The sequence below is a fragment of the Coenobita brevimanus genome, chromosome 15 (genome assembly GCF_032717465.1).
Source record: "Coenobita brevimanus isolate Jiangsu-jjx chromosome 15, ASM3271746v2, whole genome shotgun sequence".
In the NCBI taxonomy this organism is placed as follows: Eukaryota; Metazoa; Arthropoda; class Malacostraca; order Decapoda; family Coenobitidae; genus Coenobita; species Coenobita brevimanus.
In genome coordinates, this window is record NC_136968.1 from 14,864,855 (window position 1) to 14,889,429 (window position 24,575).

At 40.8% G+C, this 24,575-nt stretch overlaps 1 protein-coding gene across 1 annotated transcript in view; it reads right to left on the reverse strand.

The window, feature by feature from the left end:
• Nucleotides 1-3,864: 3,864 nt before the first annotated feature.
• The window catches only part of LOC145390681 (growth hormone secretagogue receptor type 1-like), a 288,025-nt gene continuing 267,314 nt past the window's right edge, over nt 3,865-24,575 (reverse strand). The window contains exons 2-3 of the mRNA XM_080265473.1: nt 10,371-10,551; nt 3,865-4,609 (exon numbers count right to left, since the gene is read on the reverse strand). Coding sequence (XP_080121599.1) covers nt 3,865-4,609; nt 10,371-10,551 — 926 coding nt within the window. The remainder of the gene's footprint in view (nt 4,610-10,370; nt 10,552-24,575) is intronic.

Genomic DNA, 24,575 nt, shown 5'->3' on the forward strand with positions numbered 1-24,575 from the left:
CAAGGCTTGGATGACGTATGGTTGGATGGACGTTAATAGACTATCCTATGATGACTGTGCCAGAATCGTGAGGTTACTCTTCATCTGACTTGGAGTGTATCTGAGGAAGGTGAAGGGGAGAGGGAGAGAGGGTGACCAGGGATAATATGGAGGGACGGGATGAAAGGCATATGATGAGGGTTGTGTGAGATGTACAGTAGGGAGGGCAGCCTGATGACAGGAGACAGGGCGACATGAGTGAAATTTATTCGTGGCCTGACTTTCGGGATAAAGGCTTTTGGCTAAAGATATTTAGAGAGAATTTTGAGTAACAAATCAATGTGTGTCCAAGTATCAACTGTTACGGAGTTATATTTATTGATGACCTTATGGGTACAATATCACGGAGACCATTTTCACTGATACGGTCACAGCGAGTGAGACTGCTACCCATGATGAATTGGGCATTGGCACCCAAATTGTTAAAACTGGGTGTGGGAAGGTGTGAGCAAGTCTTGTAATTACTAGAAGTGATCAGCCTGCATCCCACATTACAGTGTGGTCAGCAACGATCTACACAGGTCACAGTTCTATCATCACCACACGCTTCAGAAATTACAGTAAAAAGTTGATGGTTTGTTTACACTTTGGTGCTGTTAGTTTTAATGGAGGGATGGGGTGTAGAGGTATATGAGAGAGGGGTGTGTGAGTTGGGAGCAGGGCAGTGAAATGGCGGGGGACAGGGTGACTTGGAGGCGTTTTGTTTGTGGCCACCCCAAACGGGATTGAGGCGTCTGGCAATAGATAGATAGATAGACTTTATCCCAATGAAAGCCTTATAAGGTTTGGTATCCGAAGTTTTTGTTCCTTCATTACGATGGAGCCATTTATATTTTACGCCCGAATTTTTAGTTGCATAGAAGGATTCGTAGCACCTATTCCTCTGTAATTTATTTTGCATGTTACCCTTAAGCATTCACTACTTAATTCTTCTTTATATCGACATAGCTGGTAATACAGGAAGATACTGAGAGGGATTTAGCAGCAGAAGTACTAGTAGTAGCAGTAGATCAACCCCGGTCTGTCTAGTTGGGTAGACCAATCACCAGCAGGCAAGCAATCACCCCTGCAGGGAACCAATGTTGTCTTGTGGTGGACAGCACCTCGCCACAACGAGGCGAAGAGAAGTCTGTGGATGCTTGGTTCCTTGATGAACGCATCATTTGCTTCTCCACCCACTTATTTGGCTATATGGTTACCACCCTACACTGTAAGTGGTTTCCTTGGTTACAGGAAACCATTAGGTCTGACATCCAGTGTAGAGTCATCTAAGGAGGAAACAAGGACCACTGCTTCAAGTGATTGGATGATGGTAGCCACATCCTAAATATGGGTGGCTTTGCAGCACCTACTCCTCACCAGTTTACTTTATGTATTACACGCTTTCATCCTCTTGCACATTACTCAGGCAAAGTTATCGATGCGAAAAATAAATAGCATAAGAGAGAAAGTCAAGGTTTACTATGCATAATAAATCCCTCCTCCCCTCCCCAAAAAAAAAAAAAAAAAAAAAAAAAAAGGCTACGAATCCTTCATTGCCAACAAGAAAACGATCCTTTGCCTTGTTACCGCCAGCCATTTTTCCTCAGCTCTGGGGAGATGTGTTGTAGTGCATGGGTTAGATACAGTCTCATATCGTGCTTATTAATGTTCTAACTCCGCTTCTGACGGGCGATTTTATTTAGCCCTAGAGCACACCTCTCGTACTGAACTGGATTCAGTCAGCCTCTGTTAACCCTGTTGCCAAACGATTTTATTCAGCTCAGGAGATCCCTTCTTAATAGTGAAGGGGTTAATAATCTGTGCAGTTAGAAAAGTGTTTCCTAAAGTAATTGAAACAGAATGGAGAGAGCCAAACGGAACAGTGTCGTCTGGAGAAAGCCTGAATCCAATATACAGGACGTCATCGCAGTGCAAGTTAAGTTTTCCTTTCATGATATGATTCCATCCTGAGGATACAAAAGCTGCCACAAACCTCTATATATCACATGAACCAAAATATCAGGATACAAAAGTCGTCTCACACCTGCATAGATCACAAGAACCAAAGTACAAGTATGTGGACGCACGCAGGTCTGGAGGAGTAATGGGCTTCAACCATAAGGGCCCTTAAGGGTTTGTTTCGAAGGACTGGTTGGTTTATTGTTCATACAATGCTGCTCTAGGAGAGGCGGGTATTCAGTTTTGCCTTAAAAGTCCGAATTAAGTTCCTAATTAGGTAATAATAAATGACCGGATGTTGGGTGGATGATGGATGCCAGTACTTCTTGTTTTCGCCTTATGATTGGTATATATATATATATATATATATATATATATATATATATATATATATATATATATATATATATATATATATATATAACAAATACATACTGGTGGTGATAAGGGTTTATGCAGTATAAGTGACACTGAGAAGGCGCAGATGTGGATAAGCCCAAAGTTTTTGGCGAAGATTTTTAAAGTTTATGATAATGATGAATCATATGCGACTGTACTGTATTGATGCTAACTACTCTTACTGTGTAAGGTGCAAGCCAACTGTATCTAAAAATCAGAAAGCATTCTGTGAGGGCATACCTCTGACAACGCCAATAGAATCTTAGGTTTACATCTGCAATTCCTCCTTCTTACCAGAGGAATATTATTACAATCTCATATACTCAGTCAGTTAATTCTGCAGTTTTAGTCTGACCTGTTATTGAATCTCAGAGCTTCCATACCTTCGCCGACACCAGTGAAATTTATGATTTATTCCTGCATCCGGATCGGGATCCATTTCAAAATCTAATGAACTCTTCCTTGACCCAGTGCCCTCGTATCCACCTGGTTTCATTGACATCCAGAAACAATCCAGTAAAAAAAAAAAAAAAAATCATATCTTGTTCACAAACAGACGCGAGTGAATACATAACCTCCCCCAGCTTCTCAGATGGAGGTATTTACCAAGTGTTATCTGACTGGTGGCTAAAACTTAGTGACGTACTTACACATCGGCACACAAAGTGTTCATAAACCGGTCGTTAGAGCAACATTAGTGATAGAAGATGAGGCTTTGTGGCATCTCCTCCTTGCCGACTGCTTTTGCCCACTGCTCCTTGGTATTATATTGTGTATTATTTATGTCCTTTTGATATCCCAATTGGTTGCATGAACTCCAGCAGTTCCATGATGTACTGTATTTTTTTTTCTTTATCCTACCATCACCAGAAGATTTTAATCAGCTTATTGACGATTTTATTTTTCACAGAAGAAACAGTAACGCAGTTAAATGGTGAAAAAATCTTTGCCCTGTATCCTTCTCAGATATTTAGGTTTATCCTTCCACAGATGATATATTATTTATGGAGATTATAAGTTCACTGACATATAAAGTTATGCAGTACATATGTATATGTGTGTGATGCAGCTTTCATTATATATATATATATATATATATATATATATATATATATATATATATATATATATATATATATATATATATATATATATATATATATATATATATATATATGGTATTTGATGCGTTTTTCTGGCCATAAGGTAATGCTCTTGGTAGACGTACAGGCTCTTGCTTCCACAGAACAAAAGTCTATTTATGGGGATTTTAAACTGACTGACACACAAGAAATGTTTATGTATGTGTAATGTTGTTTCGACTTTTTTTTCCTGTCATGCAAGTCAGAAGTATCTTTGTTAAGTAGCTGTGACATGCCATTTCACAGGTCAAAGGTTTATTATTTATGTATAATAATGTATAATAAAAGTTGATAAAGTATAAGTTGTAATGTAGTTTTGATTCTTTTTTTCTTGTCATCCAAGTCAAACAAAAGTATCTTTGTTAGACGTGAAGGCTTTTCCTGACATTGCCGCACTGGTCGGCCCTGTAACCTGAGAGGAACTGGTCCTGGTCGAGACGAAACTGTACGTTTGGTGGTTACTGGTCTTGGTGCACACTGTCTTGTATACTAGGGAGCAGTTGGTCCCGTAGTGCAGCCGGATGTTGTTGGTCACCGTGGGGTTGTTGTACGAGGTGTTGCTGTACATCGTGTTCTGCCGACATAACCGCGCACGCTTGGTTCGGAACACCCTTCGGAACGCGTTTCGAAACTTGGTGGAGGTCATGTTGTAGAGGATGGGGTTGATGCAGGAGTTAATGTATAGCATGACGCGGCAGAAGTACAGGATGTTGTAGAACCCCTCCACGCCTAAGTTATGCTGGGTTTGTTGTGGCACGGCGATGATCCACATGAAGAAAACACGGATCGGGAGAAGACACAGGAAAAAGAAGAAGACGACTGTGGCGATCATGAAGACAACCTGCCGCCGAGCCCGCATCTGTAGCGTCTCCTTCTTGTGGGTGAGCTCGTAGGTGTCGACGAGGAGCCTCCGGGCGATGATGGCGTAGAGAATCACCAGGAGAATCATGGGCAGGAAGAAGAAGAGGATGTGGGTGGCGGTGATGTATGAGACGGCCCACTTGCTGGTAAGGGCCATGATACAGTTGGGGCGGCGGGTGCCATCGTAGTACAGAAACTGGCCATACTGGGTCATCCACAGCAGGGGCCTGAGGGGGAGAGATTAAGAGGTGCTTTTAGGAACAAGAAGATGGCTTAGATTTAGATTATTGCTTTTTGACTGCAAGGGTCGATATATTTTAGTCGGCTAAGGAGGTTTTCTACTCCCACTTCCTTAGTAAGTCATTCAGCATATTTTACGAGTTTATTCTCGTAAATTCTTTCTTTCTTTATTTTTACAGTCTTAGAGTACACAAACAACATACAAGAAAATATTTTTGTGCCAGATGCGGAAATAAATTGATTAGGAACAATGCTTAAATGTTATTGAGCCTCCTTTGCCGGCAAGAATAGGGGCACAAGAGGGTCACTGAGGTAGACAGTCATTATTTGCTAAGTCCTAACCTGTCCCTAAAGTATGAGCATCAGTAATCAGTGTTAGAGAGAGAGAGAGAGAGAGAGAGAGAGAGAGAGAGAGAGAGAGAGAGAGAGAGAGAGAGAGAGAGAGAGAGAGAGAGAGAGAGAGAGAGAGAGAGAGAGAGAGATCAACATTAGATAATAGGAAAATGTCAAATAGTGTACTAATATCAGGTGAACAGTAACATGTGAATATTTAACTGGGAACACCGCCTGACCATTTTATTAAAGTTGAGAAAGAGGATTCTACCAAGGTGACTAAAATCGTCGGGTGGTAGCAAGATTAAAGCATACAGTACGGCATAGCAGTGAAGGGATCAAGCTGGTGTCAGGTGAACAGTGACAAGTTAAGCTTTCGGTAAGATGACGTCTTTTTATTTAGCTTAAGTTATGACTCGTTTAATGAAAGGGTTAGTAAGTGTCCAGTGTTCTTTTCGTCGGTGCTGGGGAGGCGGCACTGACACAACCGGCCGGCTCTGCTTCCCAGTTATACAATCGTCCCCCCAACTCCTTCCTGTCCACCGAAAGGTGTATAGTGGCCTGCAGGAGGAGGGCAACTTTACTCTGCAGTCCACTGCGTTCAGATGAGCCTGGGGTTACTACTGCTACTACTACTACTACTACTACTACTACTACTACTATCTCTTTCACTAGAATGAACTTATGTCTCATGTCTAATAGAGAATAGAGATACAACTTGTGTTGAGGCGACTTTAATGTTGGTGCATGTAAATAATATGTTGATGCTTTGCAGGAAACTGTAAATTTAATGCTCTTAAAATAAGAAGAGTTGTAACTTGATGGATGAAGCAAAATATCCAGTTAAAAATTGCCAATGAAATGCTGCTAAATGATATACTGGGGATAAAAAACATTAAACTAGTGGCTGTTGTAAAGCGGTCCATCTAGGTTGGTTGAATATAAAAACGCTAAACGATAAGCTTAGGATAATATAATGAACTAGTTTCTGCTGCAGTGTGTTCAGAGTTTGTTGACTAAAATGCTGCTAGATGAGAAATTGCAGATAACTCATAAACTGATCCGTTGCTAAGTGTTTAGTTAGATTTTACAGATGAAATGCTAAATGATGAAGCGGAGACAATATAATGAATTGATATTTGTTGCTATGTGTTGCCTCATATATTGTTAACCAGAACTGTGCCAGTGATGAACCTGAGATTAAAAAGAAAATAACCAATGGCTTCTGCAAAAAGTTCATTTAAAGTTTGTGGACTTAAATAATATGTGGGATTAATATTAGCATTTCCAAACTGATATACATTCGCAGCATAGATGGATTTGGAGATTTTGTAACGCCTATTCCTAAGCGATTCATTTTGGATATTGCATCTCAGTATCCTCTTTATGTTATTATTGCAAGCCGTTTTGACATGACGAGGATACCTTTGGCATAAAGTGAATGATAAGATTTAATGTTAAAAAAAAAAAAAGTTCTTGGACCTCCCCAATGCCGCTTAGGATACGGTCCATAGCCTTCACTCCCGTGGGTCCAGGTGACGTCATTTTAGTGCATTCTATTTGCTACAGAACGATTTTATGTCACTTACGAAAAACTTCAAGTAGTGGAGGGGTTGATGAAAGCTGTATCGAACCCCGTATAGCGATGGAATTACAACAGTTTCATTTAACCTCTTGACTACTATGAATATATATTCTCATTTTATCCTTCCTAGCATCAAGTTATTTTATTCAAACCTAAGCAAGACCCGCTTTTTTTTATTTTTTTTTTATTCAAGGAAGAAGGAACCAGAGGTCAGAAAAGTGCAAACCGTTCCCTCCAAGAAAAAAACAACAACAATACAACAGAGAGCCAAATTCAAGATCCGTTCATTTCGAGATAGCTGGACGCACTGCTTTTGAGAGACTGGAGATCATAGGAAGTTGGAAATACAGACAGAGGGAGCCAGTTCCAGAGCTGAACTGTTGCATAAATGAAGGACTGGGAGTAACGGTTAACAATTGCATTACAGAACTAGACAGAAAAGGAATGAGAGTTTGCTGCTAGACGGGTGCTACGCGCCCGTCGTAGTGGTGGAAGGGTGCAAGCAGGTAGTTTAGAGGAGCAGTGACCATTGAAGTAGCGATAGTAAAGAGACAAAGATGCAACACTGCGGCGAAGAGACAGAGGTTGAAGGGAGCTGGTAAGGGAAGAGTTAATGAGATGAAAAGCCTTTGACTCCACCTCGTTGAGGAGAGCTGTATCTGGAGAGCCTCTTCACCCATGAGAGTTGTACTCTACACAGTAGCTAATAAAACCCGTGTATTAAGTCAACAACTGTGCGGTATTGAGTCGGCTTAGCACACTTAATCTCTTTGAAGCAGATTTTATAACAGATGTAATATGATGTTTCCAAGATAAATCCCGAAAGAATGAAACCCCAGGTATGTTTAAAGACGATGCAGGATTGGGCTGGATATTATTAGATATTCGTAGGTACTCCTGTGCAAGATTTTGACGGGTTGATAGGTGTAAGAACTGAGTTTTTGACATTAAAAACAACAAGATTACTATTACCCCAGTCAGAGATACGAGCCAAGTCAGACATTAGGTGTTCCATAGCCTCAACCCTTGTTTGCTGAAGTAACTGCTGAGATGGATGTTGCTGGAACCGAATGGAAAGGTGAAGGGTGGAATCATCAGTGTACGAGTGGATAAGGTTAGATGTACAGCTTAGAAGGTAATTGATGAATAAAAGGAAGAGAATTGGTGACAGGACAGAGCCCTGAGGAACACCACTATTGACAGATATAGGAGAAGAACGGTGGCTGTCTGCAAAAGCAGCTATGAAACGACCAGAGAGGATGCTAGAGATGAAGGCACAGATAGAAGGATAGAAAACGTAAGAGGGCAGTTTGGAAATTAAAGATTTATGCCAGACTCGATCGAAAGCCTTTGAGATGTCAAGTGCAATGGCAAAGCTTTATCCAAAGTCCCTAAAGGAGGATGACCAGGAGTTTGAAAGGTAGGTGAGACGATCGCCAGTGGAGCGTCCCTGACGGAACCCATACTGACAATCAGAAAGAAGGTTGTGATAGGAAAGATGCTTTAATTTTTTTTTTTTTTTTAAGAATAGACTCAAAAACTTTTGAGATACAGGATGATAAAGCAATTGGGCAATAGTAAAAGGGTTGGGAATGGTCACCCTTCTTTGGGACAGACGGAATGAGAGCAAACTTTCAGCAAGAAGGAAAGGTACAAGTTGAAAGACAAAGGCGAAAAAGTTTACCTAGGCAGGGTGTAAGCACAGGAGCACAGTTTTGGAGAACAACAGAAGGGACCCCATCAGGCCCATATTCCTTGTTAGTATTGAGGCCAGTGATGGCAGAAAATACATCAGTTGAAGAAATTTTAATATCAGCCATGAGGAAATCAAAGGGGGGAAGCGATGGAGGAACACCACCGGAATTGTGTAAGGTGGAATTGGAGGAGAAAGTCTGAATGAAGAGATCTGCATTATCAGTAGAAGAAAAGCTACAGAGCCACCAGAGTGGAAAAGAGGAGGGAAGGATGATGAGTTACTGTTGTTAGAAAGGTATTTGGTAATGTGCCAGAAGGAGCGGGAGGAATTCGAGTTGGAGAGTTCAGAGCATTTAGTATGGATGAAATAATTTTTAGCAGAGCGAAGAACAGACTCAGCACGAATCCGGGCAGAAACAAAAAGACGAGATTCAGGGTTGGGTTGGCTCCGATACCTTTTGCAGACCTTCTCCTTGTTGTGGACAACATTAGAGTACGCGTGATTAAACCTAAGCTTTCTTGCTTAGTCAAAGGATATGACAAAGGAATGTATGCTTCCATGCCCGAAAGAATAACCTCCGTAATGCACATGGCACACTCAGATGGCTCTCGGCCATGGAAGCAATAATCATTCCATGGAAAATCAAAGAAGTACTGCCTGAGGGCCTCCCAATCAGCAGGTCCAAAGTGCCACAACCGACGTTTCTTTGGAGGGTCCACAAACATATAGCGATAGGACAGGTCAAGGTGATAAAGTTTTGGTCGGAGGAGCCCAACGGAGAGGAAAGATTAACAGTGTAAGCAGAAGGATTAGTTGTAAGGAAGAGGTCAGGTATGTTGGAACTCTCTCCAAGGTGGTCAGAGATACAGGTATGATGCTCTACAAGCTACTGTAGGTCATTAAGGACAGAAAAGATATAGTCTTATTCACCAGGTGGATCACTGAAAGGAGAGGAGAGCCAAAGGTGGTGGTGAACATTGAAATCTCCCACAATGGAGATATCAGAGAAAGGAGAAATGGATAGGATGTTTTCCATCGTAGAAGTCAGATAGTCGAAGAATTTTTCATAGTCAGTAGAATTAGAGGAAACGTAAACAGCACAGATATAATTAGTCAGAGAATGATAGGAAAGCCGAAGCCAGAGAGTAGTGAATTCAGAAGAATCAAGTTCAGGAACACGAAAGAAAGATAAGTCGTTGCATACATATACACAACAGCCACCTCTGGCTTTGAAATGAGTATAGGGAAAGTAGGAGGATACAGAGAAGAGCTTGCCATCAGTCGCCTCAGACAGTTGAGTATCAGTTAGGAAGAGCAGGTGAGGTTTAGAGAAGGAGAGGTGGTGCTTAACAGAGAGAAAGTTAGAGGAAAGGCCGCGAATGTTGCAGAAATGAAGTGAGTTAGACAGTGGTTCCAGGCATCTCGCTGGGTCGTCGCCGGGAGAAGGGCATTTATGGTCCCCCCTGCTGGGGACGCTAAGGCTTGATTATGAGGCGCCATTTTGGCTGAATTTTGAATAAGAAGTCTAGTGTGTAATGTGCATGTAGTTCGTTGTTGACAGTTAGAGGAACTTGTACTGGAGAGCATGCTGGCCTACTCTCTGTGTTACAGAAACACTGAAAAAGTTCAGCAAAGGGAGATGGTCAGGAACTAGTCCCAAGGGCTGATGAGACGGGAGCTCCAGCTCTCCCTGTCACTAGCTCTCCATCCACCTCGGGAGTACGGCCCTGCCCGACTGGCGCTACAGTCGACTCACTGAATAACCCCTTCAACCCAGTGATGTATTTCTCCACTTTCTTCTTCATATATATTTTTTAACCCTACGATAAATTTCTCCACCTGGGGAGGTTAGATACAGCCTTCATAGTCCTTTTCACTGTTAGAAGTCCATCCTACATTGATTATAATCCACTGATTGTGACCTGTGCATAAAAAAGGCTAATGGAATGTTGGTGTTACAGAAGTGCAGGAAGGAAGGAAGGAAGGAATACTTGAGAACTGGTAGGCCTACCAAACCATAATAAAGCGATATGGCACCAAGGCATACGGGAGCGGGGGAAATAATTACAAGAGCAGTAAGAAAAGTGATAATACTAGAAGTGAAAGGAGTGAACACCTTTGCCTGGAGACTCACCCAGCAGAGAGTAGTGCAAGGGTCCATATGACAAGGATAGCTGCCACAGCCTTGGTAGTGGTGCAGCGGTACCCGGCCTGCAGGGGCTGTATGATCACGTGGTACCGCTCCAGCGAAATCACCACCAGCGATAGGGCAGAGGCGTGCACCACCGTCATCTCCACGTACGAACTTAGCTTACCTGTGGGAGGGAAACAGAATCATGAATAACCAGAATCAAGAATCATTTGCCAAGTAATTGTGAATGAAGCTGGAACTACATAACTCCCGAAGCAACGGCGGTGTGGATGTATGGGTGTGCATTTGCCCAAACAAACAATTTCCTTAGCCATGTTGCATAAAAACCTGGACCATTCTTTTTTCGCAAGAGTTGGGGAGATCGAGATGAGTGGGTAGAAATAAGATAAATAAAATGTGGTAGTGTTGAGGAAGGTGATGCAGTGGTGCTTTCTGATACTGACAGTAATATTTATAGACTGGTTCAAGGTTCGTGAGGGTCTGTGAGCACGTGAACTGTACGTAAATGTCGAGAGAGAGAGAGAGAGAGAGAGAGAGAGAGAGAGAGAGAGAGAGAGAGAGAGAGAGAGAGATAGAGAGATAGAGAGAGAGAGAGAGACTCGAGCTACTGTAAGAGTTAATGTATCTAGGTGCAGTGAAAGAAAAGAGAGATAAATGTACAAAGGAAGTGGAAGCAGAGCTGCATAATGAAGTAAAGTAGCTGCTGCTTCGAGACATTCATATTAAACAAAGGTGTGCGTGTAGAAAAGACAAGACGAACCCATGATGGTGGTGGCGGTGAGGATGGTGATGATGATGATAGTGGTCATGTGGGGGTGGTGATGGTGGGGATGGTGATGGTGGTGGTGGTGGTGCTGGTGGTGATGATGATGATGATGATGATTGTGATTGTGGTGATGGTGATGCTGGTGGTGGTGATGATGATGATTGTGATTGTGGTGATGGTGGTGGCGGTAATGATGATACTGATGCTGATGATGACTTATTGCGGTGATTTCATCCAGCAGATGAAATCCTACATCGTCAGAGGGTTAAAACAGTTTCCAGAAAATCAATGACTGCGATAATGGCGTTTGGGCATTTTCTCCTGCAGGGTTACAACCAAGGAGGTTTAAAAGGAGGAGGCGGTGCTGACAGGGAACCGCGCGCTCTGAGTTGAAGCCTGGCTAGCCAAAGCGCCGCCATAATGCTCCGGGCAGTACCAGCCCCACTGCCCATCTGACACCAGCACCAAAGAATTTATGCGTCCCTGTCATTCACTTACATTAGTGGTTAGTGAGACACCACACTAAATTCTAATCGTATATATAAGCATGAAACAGTATAAAAGATGCTTACAGTTAAATGGTAGATCCACAGTATACTTTAATCATATTCTTTACCTTAAGTAAGAGAGGAACAGATTCACTGGCCACTAAACAATAAAAGTTTGATTAGTTTTAATTTTATTCCATGACTTTGCTTTGAAGTACTCTCCCTTCCAGCATAATTGTGCCTTACTTGAAGGTATGTCTCTGCAATAGGTTTGAACAACGAAACAACGTGATTTTGTAGATGGCCTGCTTCTAGCATATATTTATACAGTTTAAGAAATACTGCCTTAGCTGTATGACCTGACAACACTGAATGCACAAGTTCACATTGCTTGGGAGATAATGTAAGATGCAACTCTTTAACAGTATATACCTTTTTCTCTTAATACCATTTCACACAAAACACATATATCCATGACGTCTTTTGATGGGAAGGTTGACCAGCCTTTTCATTTAATGTTTATCAAGGCATGCATCTGGCTCTCAGCTGTGGTTTCAAGTGCTGAACGACAAGCTTCGCAGCGGATGGAATTTTTCAGCTTAAAAATGACTAAGCCAGTAATGTATGCAACAATTAAAGATGAAGTTAAATTGACAGAGACAGAAATACAGCCAGATTCTTCTATATCTGCAATTGATGTGGTGTCAATAATTACTTAATACTCTAGCTTTGGCAAAAGTTGCACTGATAGCCTGGACGGGGAGGGGGAGTAACCATCTTTTCATCACAATAGCAATAGCTGGACACAGTTAGTGTGGGCAATGACTCTATGGCAAGTAATTACCCCACAGTAGGCCTACATCTAAACTAAGAGTTTCTAATATGCAGAAGAGAATTGTCTTGAGGTTGGGTTATTATTACAACATCCTATGCTTCTTATGTTACCAAAAAACAGTTCGACGTGATCTTGACTAATTTCATATGTCATTAAGTAAGATTAATGAGGATCAAAATATACAATAAAGCTTTCAAACATATGCAACAAACTGTGAATACATAGAATGAAACCGAGAAAACAAGTCTTACGATTTAATTTCATTATATGGAAGCCATCAGCAAGTTTCAAATTCATAATGTAAGTTTCTGCCTCTTTCAAGAATGCTATAATTTTACTGGCATTTTCTGTTTTGAGTGTGCGCTTCGACCCACTGGAACACAGATCTCTAGAAATCAGTACATCAAAAAGTGTGTTGGAAATCTTGATGAACTCAATAGTTTCTTCACGTCTCTTAAATTCATTGAACTTTTCATCAAGACAGAACTGCAAAGACGTGGCAACAGACTCACTCAGCAGCAGCGCTGCCAATTTTACGTTCAGTTTCCTTTTAAACCATTCTATATGTGCAGGCCTGAGATTATTGCCAAAGTGTAAGCCATGACTGACCTGTCATTTACCATGTGTCAGCCGTGCCTCTTGCTCGGAGCAATATGCCCGCCAGAGGCGAGCGATGGCTGCAAAGTCAGCGGTTTATGCCGCCTCCTTCATTTAAACCTCCTTGGTTACATATATCCTTCAATAGTCTGTTTACTATGAATTTTTTGTGGAGGTAGCAAGAGTAATTAGACTCTTCCGACAGCATAGCGAGGAAGATATGCTAAATAACATTATCTCATTGAAGCATGATAATAAAAAATAAAAAATGAAATACATGAGAAAGATCACAGCGCAACGAGTAGTGAAACATGGGGAATGAGATCCGTAGACATTTACAGTACAGCTTGGCCCTTCAGCCCGATGACGTCATGTATTTCTATCCTTGCATTCTCCAGACGGTTTTACTCAGTGTGGAAGGAAATTTTCGAGCTGTCGGGGACGAATATATTAGTTTCATAACCCTTTCACGCTGATGATGTATTTTTTAATCATGTCATCCTAAATCAATCAAGGCTACTTTCTTTAGTACAGGCTTTTTGAAATATAGGGGCCTCGTACACCCTTAATAAACTCCTTTGCCACCTGGTGCTTCCCTGTACTAAATCAGATCGTGTGGAAGTACTACAACATACTACAAAATGTCGTCATCACAATGAAGTGGTCAAATACAAGAGTCGTTTCCTTTGGTGAGTAAACACGTCTGGAGGCGACGGGATTAAATTACGATAATATGGCATCGTGGTGAAGAAATTGAAGCCACTGCCATGATTTTCGGCTTTACCCTTGCTATTTTCTGACGAAGTTATTCAGACCAATAAAATTTTTCGAGTGAGAAGGGTTAGCTATATCCTTAAGCTTAATCACCATGAACAGCCATTCCTAAGCTGATCAGTTACGTATACAGACGGCTGGAATGTAATATAAAAAATGTGGCTATAGTGAAACATTTAACTTTCTCATCCAACATTTTTTTCCCGTATTTTGTTTCTGTTAATAGCCCGCAGGTTTTATGCAGCTTAGGGGTTATCTCTTGTAGTGGACAAGGTAGTAACTATATTCCCTATTGATCTCATTATATGTAGTCTTTGTAGCCTTATTTTTGGTATCTATTTATCTATAACCAGTCGCCTCAATCCCGTAATGGGTGGCCAGAAACATATCGCCTCCACGTCGCCCTGTCCCCTGCCATTTCGCTGCCCTTCCCCCAACTTATACCCCGCTCTCTCATATACCTCTCCATCCTTCCATCTCATCCTCAGTCTCTCCCTCCCTCATCCCCCCTTCCATCTCACTCATATACATTCTCATCGTTGGTCCCTCACTCTCCATCCTTTCCACTTGGTCAGATTACCTCAGTGTATTTCTACTAAAGCTTTCTGTCACATCCACACCACAACGCTCCTTCATTCTTTGTAATGCCAGACAGATTAATGAGCCTTAGGGGAGTCCTTTCACAGTGAAGAGGTTAAAAGTAATCTCTGTTTGCTGCTTTAGTACAATGATGTCTTTCTCAGTCTGTGCTTGATACATCCACACATAAATATTCGCCCTAGGCCCGACCGTATAGTGAAGGAGTACAGGAAGTCTCTTTATTCTCTCTCTCTCTCTCTCTCTCTCTCTGTTGCCATCATCTAAATTTTATTCAGCTTAGGGGAAGTATTTCGTAATGAAGGGGTTAAAAGCAGTCTCAGTTTATAACTTTTTTATATCCACGTTACAGCCACAAAATTTGATCCAGTATCAGCAACCCTCTCACAGGGAAGTGGTCAGAAACCATTCCCATTTATGGTGGACCGTCATTAACTCACTCCAGCCTGAGATCGTCACTTTTATTCTCTCCGACAAAAGGAGTGTTTTCACCCCTGTTTGTTTGCATGTTTGTTAGTAGGATTACTCAAAAACTAAAAGAGAGATTTGGATCAATTTTTGGTGGGTAGATAACCCATGTCCCAGGGAACAATCGATTAACTTTTGGGATCTATCGGGATCGTATTACAGATTCTGGATCCGGAAAACGCTTTTTGCGAAACCCTAATCGATGATGAGAAAACCAAAGCCACTGTGAAGAGTGATTGAGAAATTACGTTGCCCTTGTCGAGGAGGTGCGCTCCACTGAGTGCTCCTCTAGTTGTTTTTGTTACCATCAGTTGATTGTACCCGGCTTAATGTTTTTCAAGCTAGAAGGGTTAGATATAGCCTTCAGTAACTCCTTCATTACTAAAGCGGCTATCATAAAGTGAATATAATTGTTTGGCAGAAACAAAATGAAGTGAATGAGCAGAATAAGATCAGGTGGGAATAGGAGGAATACACTAGACAGTCGTCACCGTACTGAAGAGGCACATGAACACGGGTATTAGAAATTACTTGATGGCCTCACTAGGCGTAAAAATAAAAAAAAACTTGGCCCCCCCCCTTTCTCTCTCTCTCTCTCTCTCTCTCTCTCTCTCTCTCTTTACCGCTATAGTTGCCTCCGCCAAGGAGGTTATGTTTTACCCCGCGTTGCTTTGTTTGTCTGTTTGTTTGTTTGTTTGTTAGCAGGATTACTCCAAAAGTTAAGAACGGATTTTGTTGAAATTTTGTGGAAGGGTGGGCCATGGGCCAAGGAAGAAATGTTTAGATTTTGGACAGGATCCGTATCTGGATTTGAAGTATCACGCACAATATCTCCAAAAGTTCTCAATGAATTTCAATGAAATTTTGTGGATAAGCTGGCCATGGACCAAGAAAGAATTGATTATATTTTTGGGGCGGATCCGGATTCGGTTCCCGATCACATATCCACAGATCCACATCCTGATCCTTTTTAATGGCACTGGCACTGGCGGAGGTATGCGCCCTCTGAGCGCTTTCTAGTTCTTATTCTTATTCTTGATTTTTTCAGCGATCCAATGGTGTAAGCATAACAATAAAAAAAAATCTTTGTTTCCTCCCCTCTCTCTCTCTCTCTCTCTCTCACTGTGCCATTATAGTTCCTGTTCTTTTTCTTGATTTTTTCTTCAGTGGTGTGATGGGCTGGTGTGATAATGAAAAGAGTTGATGCGGTGACGATTTCCCTGTTCTCATCTAGTTTACTTGAGATGGCTTGATTCATCTTAGGAGACAACTCAGGTACGTGTGCACAGTAGAAGAGTAAATCATCCACTGTATTCTAACTTATTTCGGACGATTTAATTCATCTTAGGGGTTCTCGTGGTGGTGTCTTGGAGTGTCTTTCAGTACGATAGCAACCTTTCGTCTTCTTCTCAACCTATTACAGGAGGACTTCTTACAGTGTCATTTTTATTCTTATATTACCACCTCTAGACAAATTTGTTCAGCCTTGGAGAGACTTTTAGAAATGGAGAAGTTAGAGACAGTATGCGTTACTCCCTTCCCTGCTTAAGGTCTGTGCTATGTTGAAGAAAATCATGTGGAACTGGCAACAACTACAATTTAAAAAAAAAAAAAAAAAAAGGTCCTGGGATCAGAAGGGTCAGTGCTGAGTCTACCCTTCCTTTAATCACCAGTGGTCTGCTCTGCTTAACAAAATCGATCCCAGAAACAGAAATGGCGGTATCTTAATGAGGGTCAGCCCATAGGCTTTCTTGTTTGCTTCTGAGATGAATAAAAACGTCTGACTCTGTTCATTTTACTCTACCTTGGCCTAAAACTGCCATCCTTCCATCTCGATTGCTGAGTTGTTACAAGAGATTAACCCTAGAGTGTGATGCTAGTCACGAAGGAGTGTTGTGGAAAGGATGAAGAGCTGTAGCATTGTCATACTCTTCATCTGAGCCAGGTAAAATAGGCCACAGAAGGATGGAATTCTGGGCCAAGTTAAGGTAAAAAGGCTATAGATAGAAGCAAGTACAGAGTTCAAAATGAGCAGTGAAAAACTAAGCCTTTCAATGTGTAATCCTTAAGATGAAAATTCTCTTCAAAAATTGATCTACTTGTTTAGAGGAAGAAGGATTGAAATGATATAACTCAAGCTTGTTGTGATAGGTAGTGCATTATTAGGTGGACCGTAAATTGCAGTTTAAGGTATGTTGTGGCTTATGAGGTGGAATATAAGGTATGAGATAGCATCTAAGGTGAGGTGACATACAAAGTGAGGTGACATTTAAGGTGGAGTATAAAGTGTGATATAAGGAGTATAAGGTGGAGTAGAAGGTGGTATATAAGGTTGAGCAGAAGTGGGGTATAAGGTGGAGCAGACACTGGTATATAAGGTGGAGAAGAAGTGGGGTATAAGGTGGGGCAGAAGGTGGTATATAAGGTGCAGCAGAAGGTGGGGTAGAAGGTGGAATATATGATGGACCATACGGCATAAAGTGGATCATAATATATAAGGTGGGGTATAAGGTGGACCATAAGGTGGAGTACAAGGGAGAATATAAGTTAGGTAATAAGGTATAAGGTGGAATATACAGTATAGTCCAGTCAAACTACGAAAAAAAGTCCTTAACCTAAACAAAATTGCAACAGATATTATTTGTTTTGCAAATTACTCCTGAAGACCTATAAAACAACATATAAAAAAAAATAGACCAAAAGAAGTTGGGGAAGACCCTTTTTTGGGGGGGTGGAAATCCCCCTTCAGAGGGTACCTTTTCCCAAATTTTCAATTTTTTCCAAAACGGTGCGTCTTACAGGTAAAAGGTATAGGGACATAAAAAATAGAAGATTAAATTCTGCACAAGTTCATCTCTATCTTTTTTTGCTCTAAATATCAAGATTTTTGCGTATATAAGCGTGAATGCAGAAAACACAAATTTGTCAATATTGAAGAAAATGCCTTTCGCGCTTATAGTTCCTTTAATAACTCTCAAACTACTAATTTCCCTTAAAAATAGAATAAAGATGAAGTTGTAGAGTGAGAACTTCTCTTTCAATTGGTATGCATTTTTTATTCTAAATATGAAAGACTCTGTGTAAAAACAACAAAAATTGATCCCAATCCTTATAATGTCTAGTTAATCAATTAAAATTAATAGTTTCACCTGGACAAAACTGCAACAGAAATTATTTCTTTTGCAAATGTCTTTTGAAACCCTCTAAAACAACATATTAAAAAGGTATATGACAGGAAATTTAGGAATTATGTCTAATTTGCATAACATCAAAAGAGGAGCTTTACAATTACTTTCAGTGGTAATGTATGCAGACGTTTCTAATGTTACTCAACCATTTGCATATGATAGTTTGCAAAATTATGGTATATAATATATATGACTTAAGCTAATGATATGGCTGCACCGAACCAACATAATATGACTAATGAACTTGTTGGAGGATCACTCCTTCACAGACTTCCATGGCCAGGCGATGCAACATTTGCTTCCATCTGTAAGATATACGTAGACTATGTTAAAAGGAAATACAACAAGCCAACTGTTGTATTTGATGGATATGGCTCAAGCCCATCAACAAAGGGTATTACGCATCTCCGGCTATCCGGTGGAGCTGTAGGAGCAGAGGTTGATTTTGTTGGCAGTACACCTCTTAAGTCAAAGAAAGAACATTTCCTCGCTAATTCCAACAACAAAAAGAAATTCATCCTCATGCTCAGTGATAAACTTAAAGAAAATGCTGTTAAAACCATACATACAGAAGGTGATGCCGATTTACTTATTTGTCAAACAGCAGAGGATTCAGCATCTAAATGCCCAACCATCCTAAGTGGAGAGGACCCGGATCTCCTAATGCTGTTGTGCTTCCATGGAAAGGCCAAATCCTTTAAACTCTACTTTAGGTCAGAAGGAAAAAAGACCACAAAGAAGCTGAAAATATGGAATATTAAGTGGCTGCAACAAGCACCTGGGTATGACGTATGTCGCCTTTTACCTTTCGTACATGCAGTTACTGGATGTGACACAACCTCAAGGCTGTTTGGTATTGGGAAAGGAATTTCTCTCATGAAACTGAAAAGTAACCCTCACTTCAAACAGCAGGCAGAGATATTCTCAAAAGAGTCCAGACGGGAGGAAATCATGTCTGCTGGTAAGAAGGCCCTGTCTTGCTTGTATGGGGGCTCCATTGACGAAGGCCTGGATGAACTTCGGTACAGGTTGTTCAGACAATGGGTCTCAACTCGTACCTCTTCTGTACAAGTTGACACGCTTCCCTGAACTTCAATGGCTGCTTGCTATCACAGTGCCCGTGTATATTTACAAGTGCAGAAGTGGATAGACAAAAATTCGCACCTGAATCCAGAAGACTGGGGGTGGCGTCGAATAGAAGATAGACTTGAACCATTGAAAACATATATGCACCAGCTCCTGATACTCTTTTGAAAATATTCCGGTGCAATTGTAAAACAGACTATGATACCCGGAAATGTACTTGCAAGAAGCTTGGGTTAAACTGTTCAGTAGGGTGTGGCGAATGCAATGGAATAAACACTACAAACTCTCCTGAATTAACCAATGACAGTTTGAGTGAAGATCTTTAACATGTTCATGTGTTGTATATAGAACTCAATATTCACAGTAAAAACACAAATACAAATCTGATTATAAGCACAAGTGTATTACAAATAAGTTTCATGTCAGAATGTTTAATTATACTTTGGCCAAATATTAGCGGGCATATTTGAAATTGGCGCCCATTCTTATTTTTTTTTTTTTATCATTCATATCTATTTGAATTAATACAATAAACATATCCATTTAAATCTGATGCAACACCTTCATCGTTTCCATCAATTATAAAGGGGTATTCGTATACAGTACTGTATTTTCTAAAGAAATATAGGCAAAAGGGGCCATTATTTTTGCAAATAAGTGACTTTTCTCAAACTTCTTTTTTCCTACTTTGATGGTATGTTGTTTTATTGGGTTCAAAGAGTCATTTGCAAAAGAAATAATTTCTGTTGCAATTTTGTCCAGGTCAAGCTATTAATTTTAATTGATTGACTTGATTATATAGGGATTAGGATCAATTTTTGTTACTGTTGTTTTTACACAGAGCCTTTCATATTTTGAAAAAAAAGTGCATACCAATTGAAAGAGAAGTTCTCAGTCTAAAACTTCATCTTTATTCTATTTTTACGAGAAATTAGTAGTTTGAGAGTTATTAAAGGAAATGTAAGCGCGAAATGCATTTTCTTCGATATCAGTAAATTTGTGTCATCTACTTTCACGCTCATTTACGCAAAAATCTATTTTTTATGTCCCTATACCTTTTACCTGTAAGATGCACCATTATGGAGAAAAAACGGAAAATATGGAAAAGGTACCCTCTGTATTTTTTTTTTTTTAATCCCCAAAAGGGGTCTCTCCCTACGTCCTTTGCTCAACTTTTTGATATGTTGTTTTATAGGTTATCGAGAGTCATGTGTAAAAATATAATTTCTGTTGCATTTTTGTCTAAGTCAGACCATAGATTAACTGGACTAATAAGGACGAATATGCGATGAAGTATAAAGAGGGGTATAAGGTGGAGCATAAGATGAGGTATAAGGTGGTGGAGTATAAGTATAAGGTGGTGGAGTATAAGGTATATGGTGAGGTATAAGGTGGTGGAGTATAAGGCATATGGTGAGGTATAAGGTGGTGGAGTATAAGGTATATGGTGAGGTATAAGGTGGTGGAGTATAAGGCATATGGTGAGGTATAAGGTGGTGGAGTATTAGGTATAAGTTGAGGTATATTAGGTGGAGCATAAGGTGGTGAAGTATAAGGCATAAGATGGAGCAAAAGGTATGGAGCATAAGATGGTGGTGCATAAGGTATAACGTGGAGCATAAGGTATGAAGTGGAGCATAAAGTGGAGGAATACAAGGTATAAGGTGGAGCATAAGGTGGTGGAGTATAAGGTATAAGGTGGAGCATAAGGTGGTCGAGTATAAAGTATAAGGTGGATCATAAAGTGGAGTATAAGGTATAACGTGGAACATAAGGTGGTGGAGTATAAAGTATAAGGTGGAGCATAAGGTGGTTGAGTGTAAGGTAAAGGTGGAGATGAGGTGGTGGAGTATAAAGTATAAGGTGGAGCATACGGTGGTGGAGTATAAGGTATAAAGTGGAGCATAAGGTGGTGGAGTATAAGGTATAAGGTGGTGCATACGTGGAATATGAGGTGAGGCACAGGGTGAAAATAATAACTCTTTCAACCACAAGGTGTATTTGTCGTTATTTTCTCGCTCCCTCTACACACAACTCTGCACTGTAGCCCGTTGTGTTGACGAGGGCAAGAGAGACTAATATTCTCGCCTCTCCAGTTCAGAAAATCTCTCCTTAGCTGAATAAAATCTTCTGAACACAACTAAAATATAATGTGAAATAGGTCCTAGGAACGATTGAGTTATAAAGGGTGATAAATATGATGGATTATTAGGTGGAGTATAAGGTGGAGTATAAGGCAGCGTATAAGGGGGAATATTAATCCTCTTATGCTCAAAAAACTCGCGCAAGAGTCAATACTGCCACCATTAGCCCTGCTATGGTCAGGAAACTCAAGTATTATGCGCCGACTAACACCAGACGGTTTTGTTCAGCCAAGAGTGAGTCACAGGAATCTGAGAGGTAAGCAGGGTGGTATCAGTGGAGCATAGGGTAGAGTATTAGGTAAAGTGAGGTATAAGATGGATTATGAAGCAGTTGTTTATTGTGATCTACAGGTATTCTGGTTACAACTGGAATTAACCCCTGGCTATGAGGACGGTTTCTAGTGGCCAATTGTTGCTATCACCGTGGTAGGTGGCGGTGCCCTCCATTCACTCAAGGTAAGGATGCCTTCAGGTGCCACTGCCCTTAGTGATACACCAAGTGGTTTTCTAAACTAGGAAACCTTGCGCCATGTTGGGTGGTAACCATATAGCCAACTGATGTCTGGTTTTCTAGCTGGTTAAGCCGCTCCACCTAGATCGGGTCCTTGGCTGTTACCTCCAATAGGTGGTTGAGGTTAATTGTCCATATAATACTACTCATGGAAAAGCGAGGTTGGTCACCCTCGCCTTAAATTTCGGGACTGAATAGGCTAGACCTGGGCCACTACGCCCATGACTGGGGCAAAAGATAACTAGATGACAAACATGATACTCTGTCTACAGACGATTTTAATCAGCTAGGAGTACTTACTGAACTGGAGAGGTTAGATATAGCCTAATTTACGGTAACCCTTCCCTGTTTCGGTGGCAACGCAAAATACAAAATACAGACACTCCACTAATCTCTCAGTGTAATGCAGCCCCCACACCACAACACACTGACGCCAAGCACCTCACTATCCCAACAAAGACCTCAACAAAAGATCTTCGGGAGCGCCTGGCAGATGAGCCTGGAGTTGTTACTGCTACTACTGCTGCTGGTGTTGTTACTGGTACTACCGCTACTACTACTACTACTACTACTACTACTACTGCTACTACTATACAACTGCTATAGAGACATTAAAATAGTTATAGGATTTCATAGTTATGTAACAGTTGTTAAGATGTAACAACACATAATATACAGGTAGTTATCTCAGTTCTCCAGGAAGAGGTTAGATACATTCCCGCGTGGCCAGACACTCCAGTATACCAAACAGTTCTGATCAGGTGCCGGAAACGTGGCCGACACACACAGACAAATACGTACGCACACATACGCACGCACGCTTTAGCTGGAAGTCGGAGGGGGATATTAAGACCCAAAACCAAAAGATTAAAAGAATCAGAGAGATCGACAGAGACCGATAGAGAGTAGAAGAAGGAGAGAGAACCAGAAACAGTAAGAGAAGAAGGAAAGACAAGGAAAGTAGGAGCTAGAGAGAGAGTGGGAAGGCGGCAGAACAAACTGCTTCTGACAATACATGGGTCACGTCAAGCTCTTTAACTGTCTCACAATAACTCCATCGACTCCAGTCTGCCTATTCATCACCTCACCTTCACTTACAGTACGAAGAGGATAACAAAATAGAGACGGCCTACCCTCACGTTCCCCTACAACGCCAACATTTCTCTCTCCTCGTAGATCCCTCCGATCGATCAGACAAGATGATCAACTTTCTCTTTCTCAATAACAAATACCGTGGATAAAGGCCACATAATCCTGACATCTGGTGGCCTTTGACGCTACTACTGCTGCTGCTGCTGAACAATTTTGACTAAAGCTAAATATAGTCGATCGGTAGCCTACGTAAATATTAACAAAGAATAAGGTGCATTTAGAATGTAATGCAGAATATAAATTGCAGGGTAAAAATAACAGGCGGTCTCCGCCATGTTTCATAATATGATTTACATACTTGTATATTCTGGTCACAGCGGGAAAATGAAAATGTAATCATCAGCCTGTCCTACACACATATTACTTTTGGCAGGAAAAAAGCCACTGCGTGGGTCAGTGTTTTATACTATTTCACTTGATGACTAAGAGTGAGTTACGGGTATGTACTAGTTATACACGATGTAACTCAACTGTATGCCATGATTTTAATGAATGCTTCCTGAGATTATGACTGTCATGACGTGGCCACACTGACCCAAACTGTAAACGAAACAGGACTAACTGTACAGTATCATGACGCTTTTGTAATAAACAGACTGCGAATTGTTACTTCTATACTGTGCATCACCTCACTAAAACACAGCTGACTTAAATCACTGAGAGCTGCCCCTGTTCTGTTTTTCTTACTTTTTTATTTTTCATTTCAAAGCTAATGGTGACTGTTGCTTGTATGTATGCAACAACCTAAAATGCACTCGTGTTCCAGAACTTGAATCTTTTGTAATCTCGACACTTGGTTATGGATATCCTACCAAACTTTGACTTAATACTCCTGCACTGTTTACTTATCTGCTGATTTTGCTGACAATCCAAAATTCTTTGACTATCTTATTTCTACGAGGAAGTGGGACACATTCCTTCTATCTCTCGTTTCTCGGAAATTTCCATATTAAAACACTTCGGTGTTCACCACCGCCTTTAGCTCTCCTCCTTTCACTGATCTCCCTTGGGAAGCCTAGATCTTCACTATCCGTGATAGCCGGGAGCCGTTTGTACAGCACACCATCAGTATCCCTGACCACCTTGGAAAGAGTTCTAATATAAATAAGCTTTTTGTTATAGCTACACATTCTTTGTCAATTTTCTTTCTCCGTTGTACTCCTCTGATCACGGTATAATTTCTGTAACCTGTTCTACCATCACTCCAGAAAGGCCTGTGGACTTTTCCGAAAAGCGCCGTGTGTGACATTTTGCTGCTACGGATTGGGAGGCCGTCAGTGTGTACTATTTTTTTTTCTTTTTTTTTTACCTTCCTTGGAATGATTATTGGTTTCATCGGTAACAACCATATGTGTGTGCCTCGCATTTTACAAACGGTATTCGCTTAGGACTGAACCATGCATTGTTTTCCCTTATCTTCTGTATAATAATAATAATAATAATAATAATAATAATAATAATAAAGGTTTGGACTCTTGTTCAAATGCTGTACCCAACAGGGAAGTGGCTTTCAAAAGGTGTATGTGCCTACTTGTTCCTGAATTACTTACTCTTTATGCATCTCCCTGGAATCATGCTATG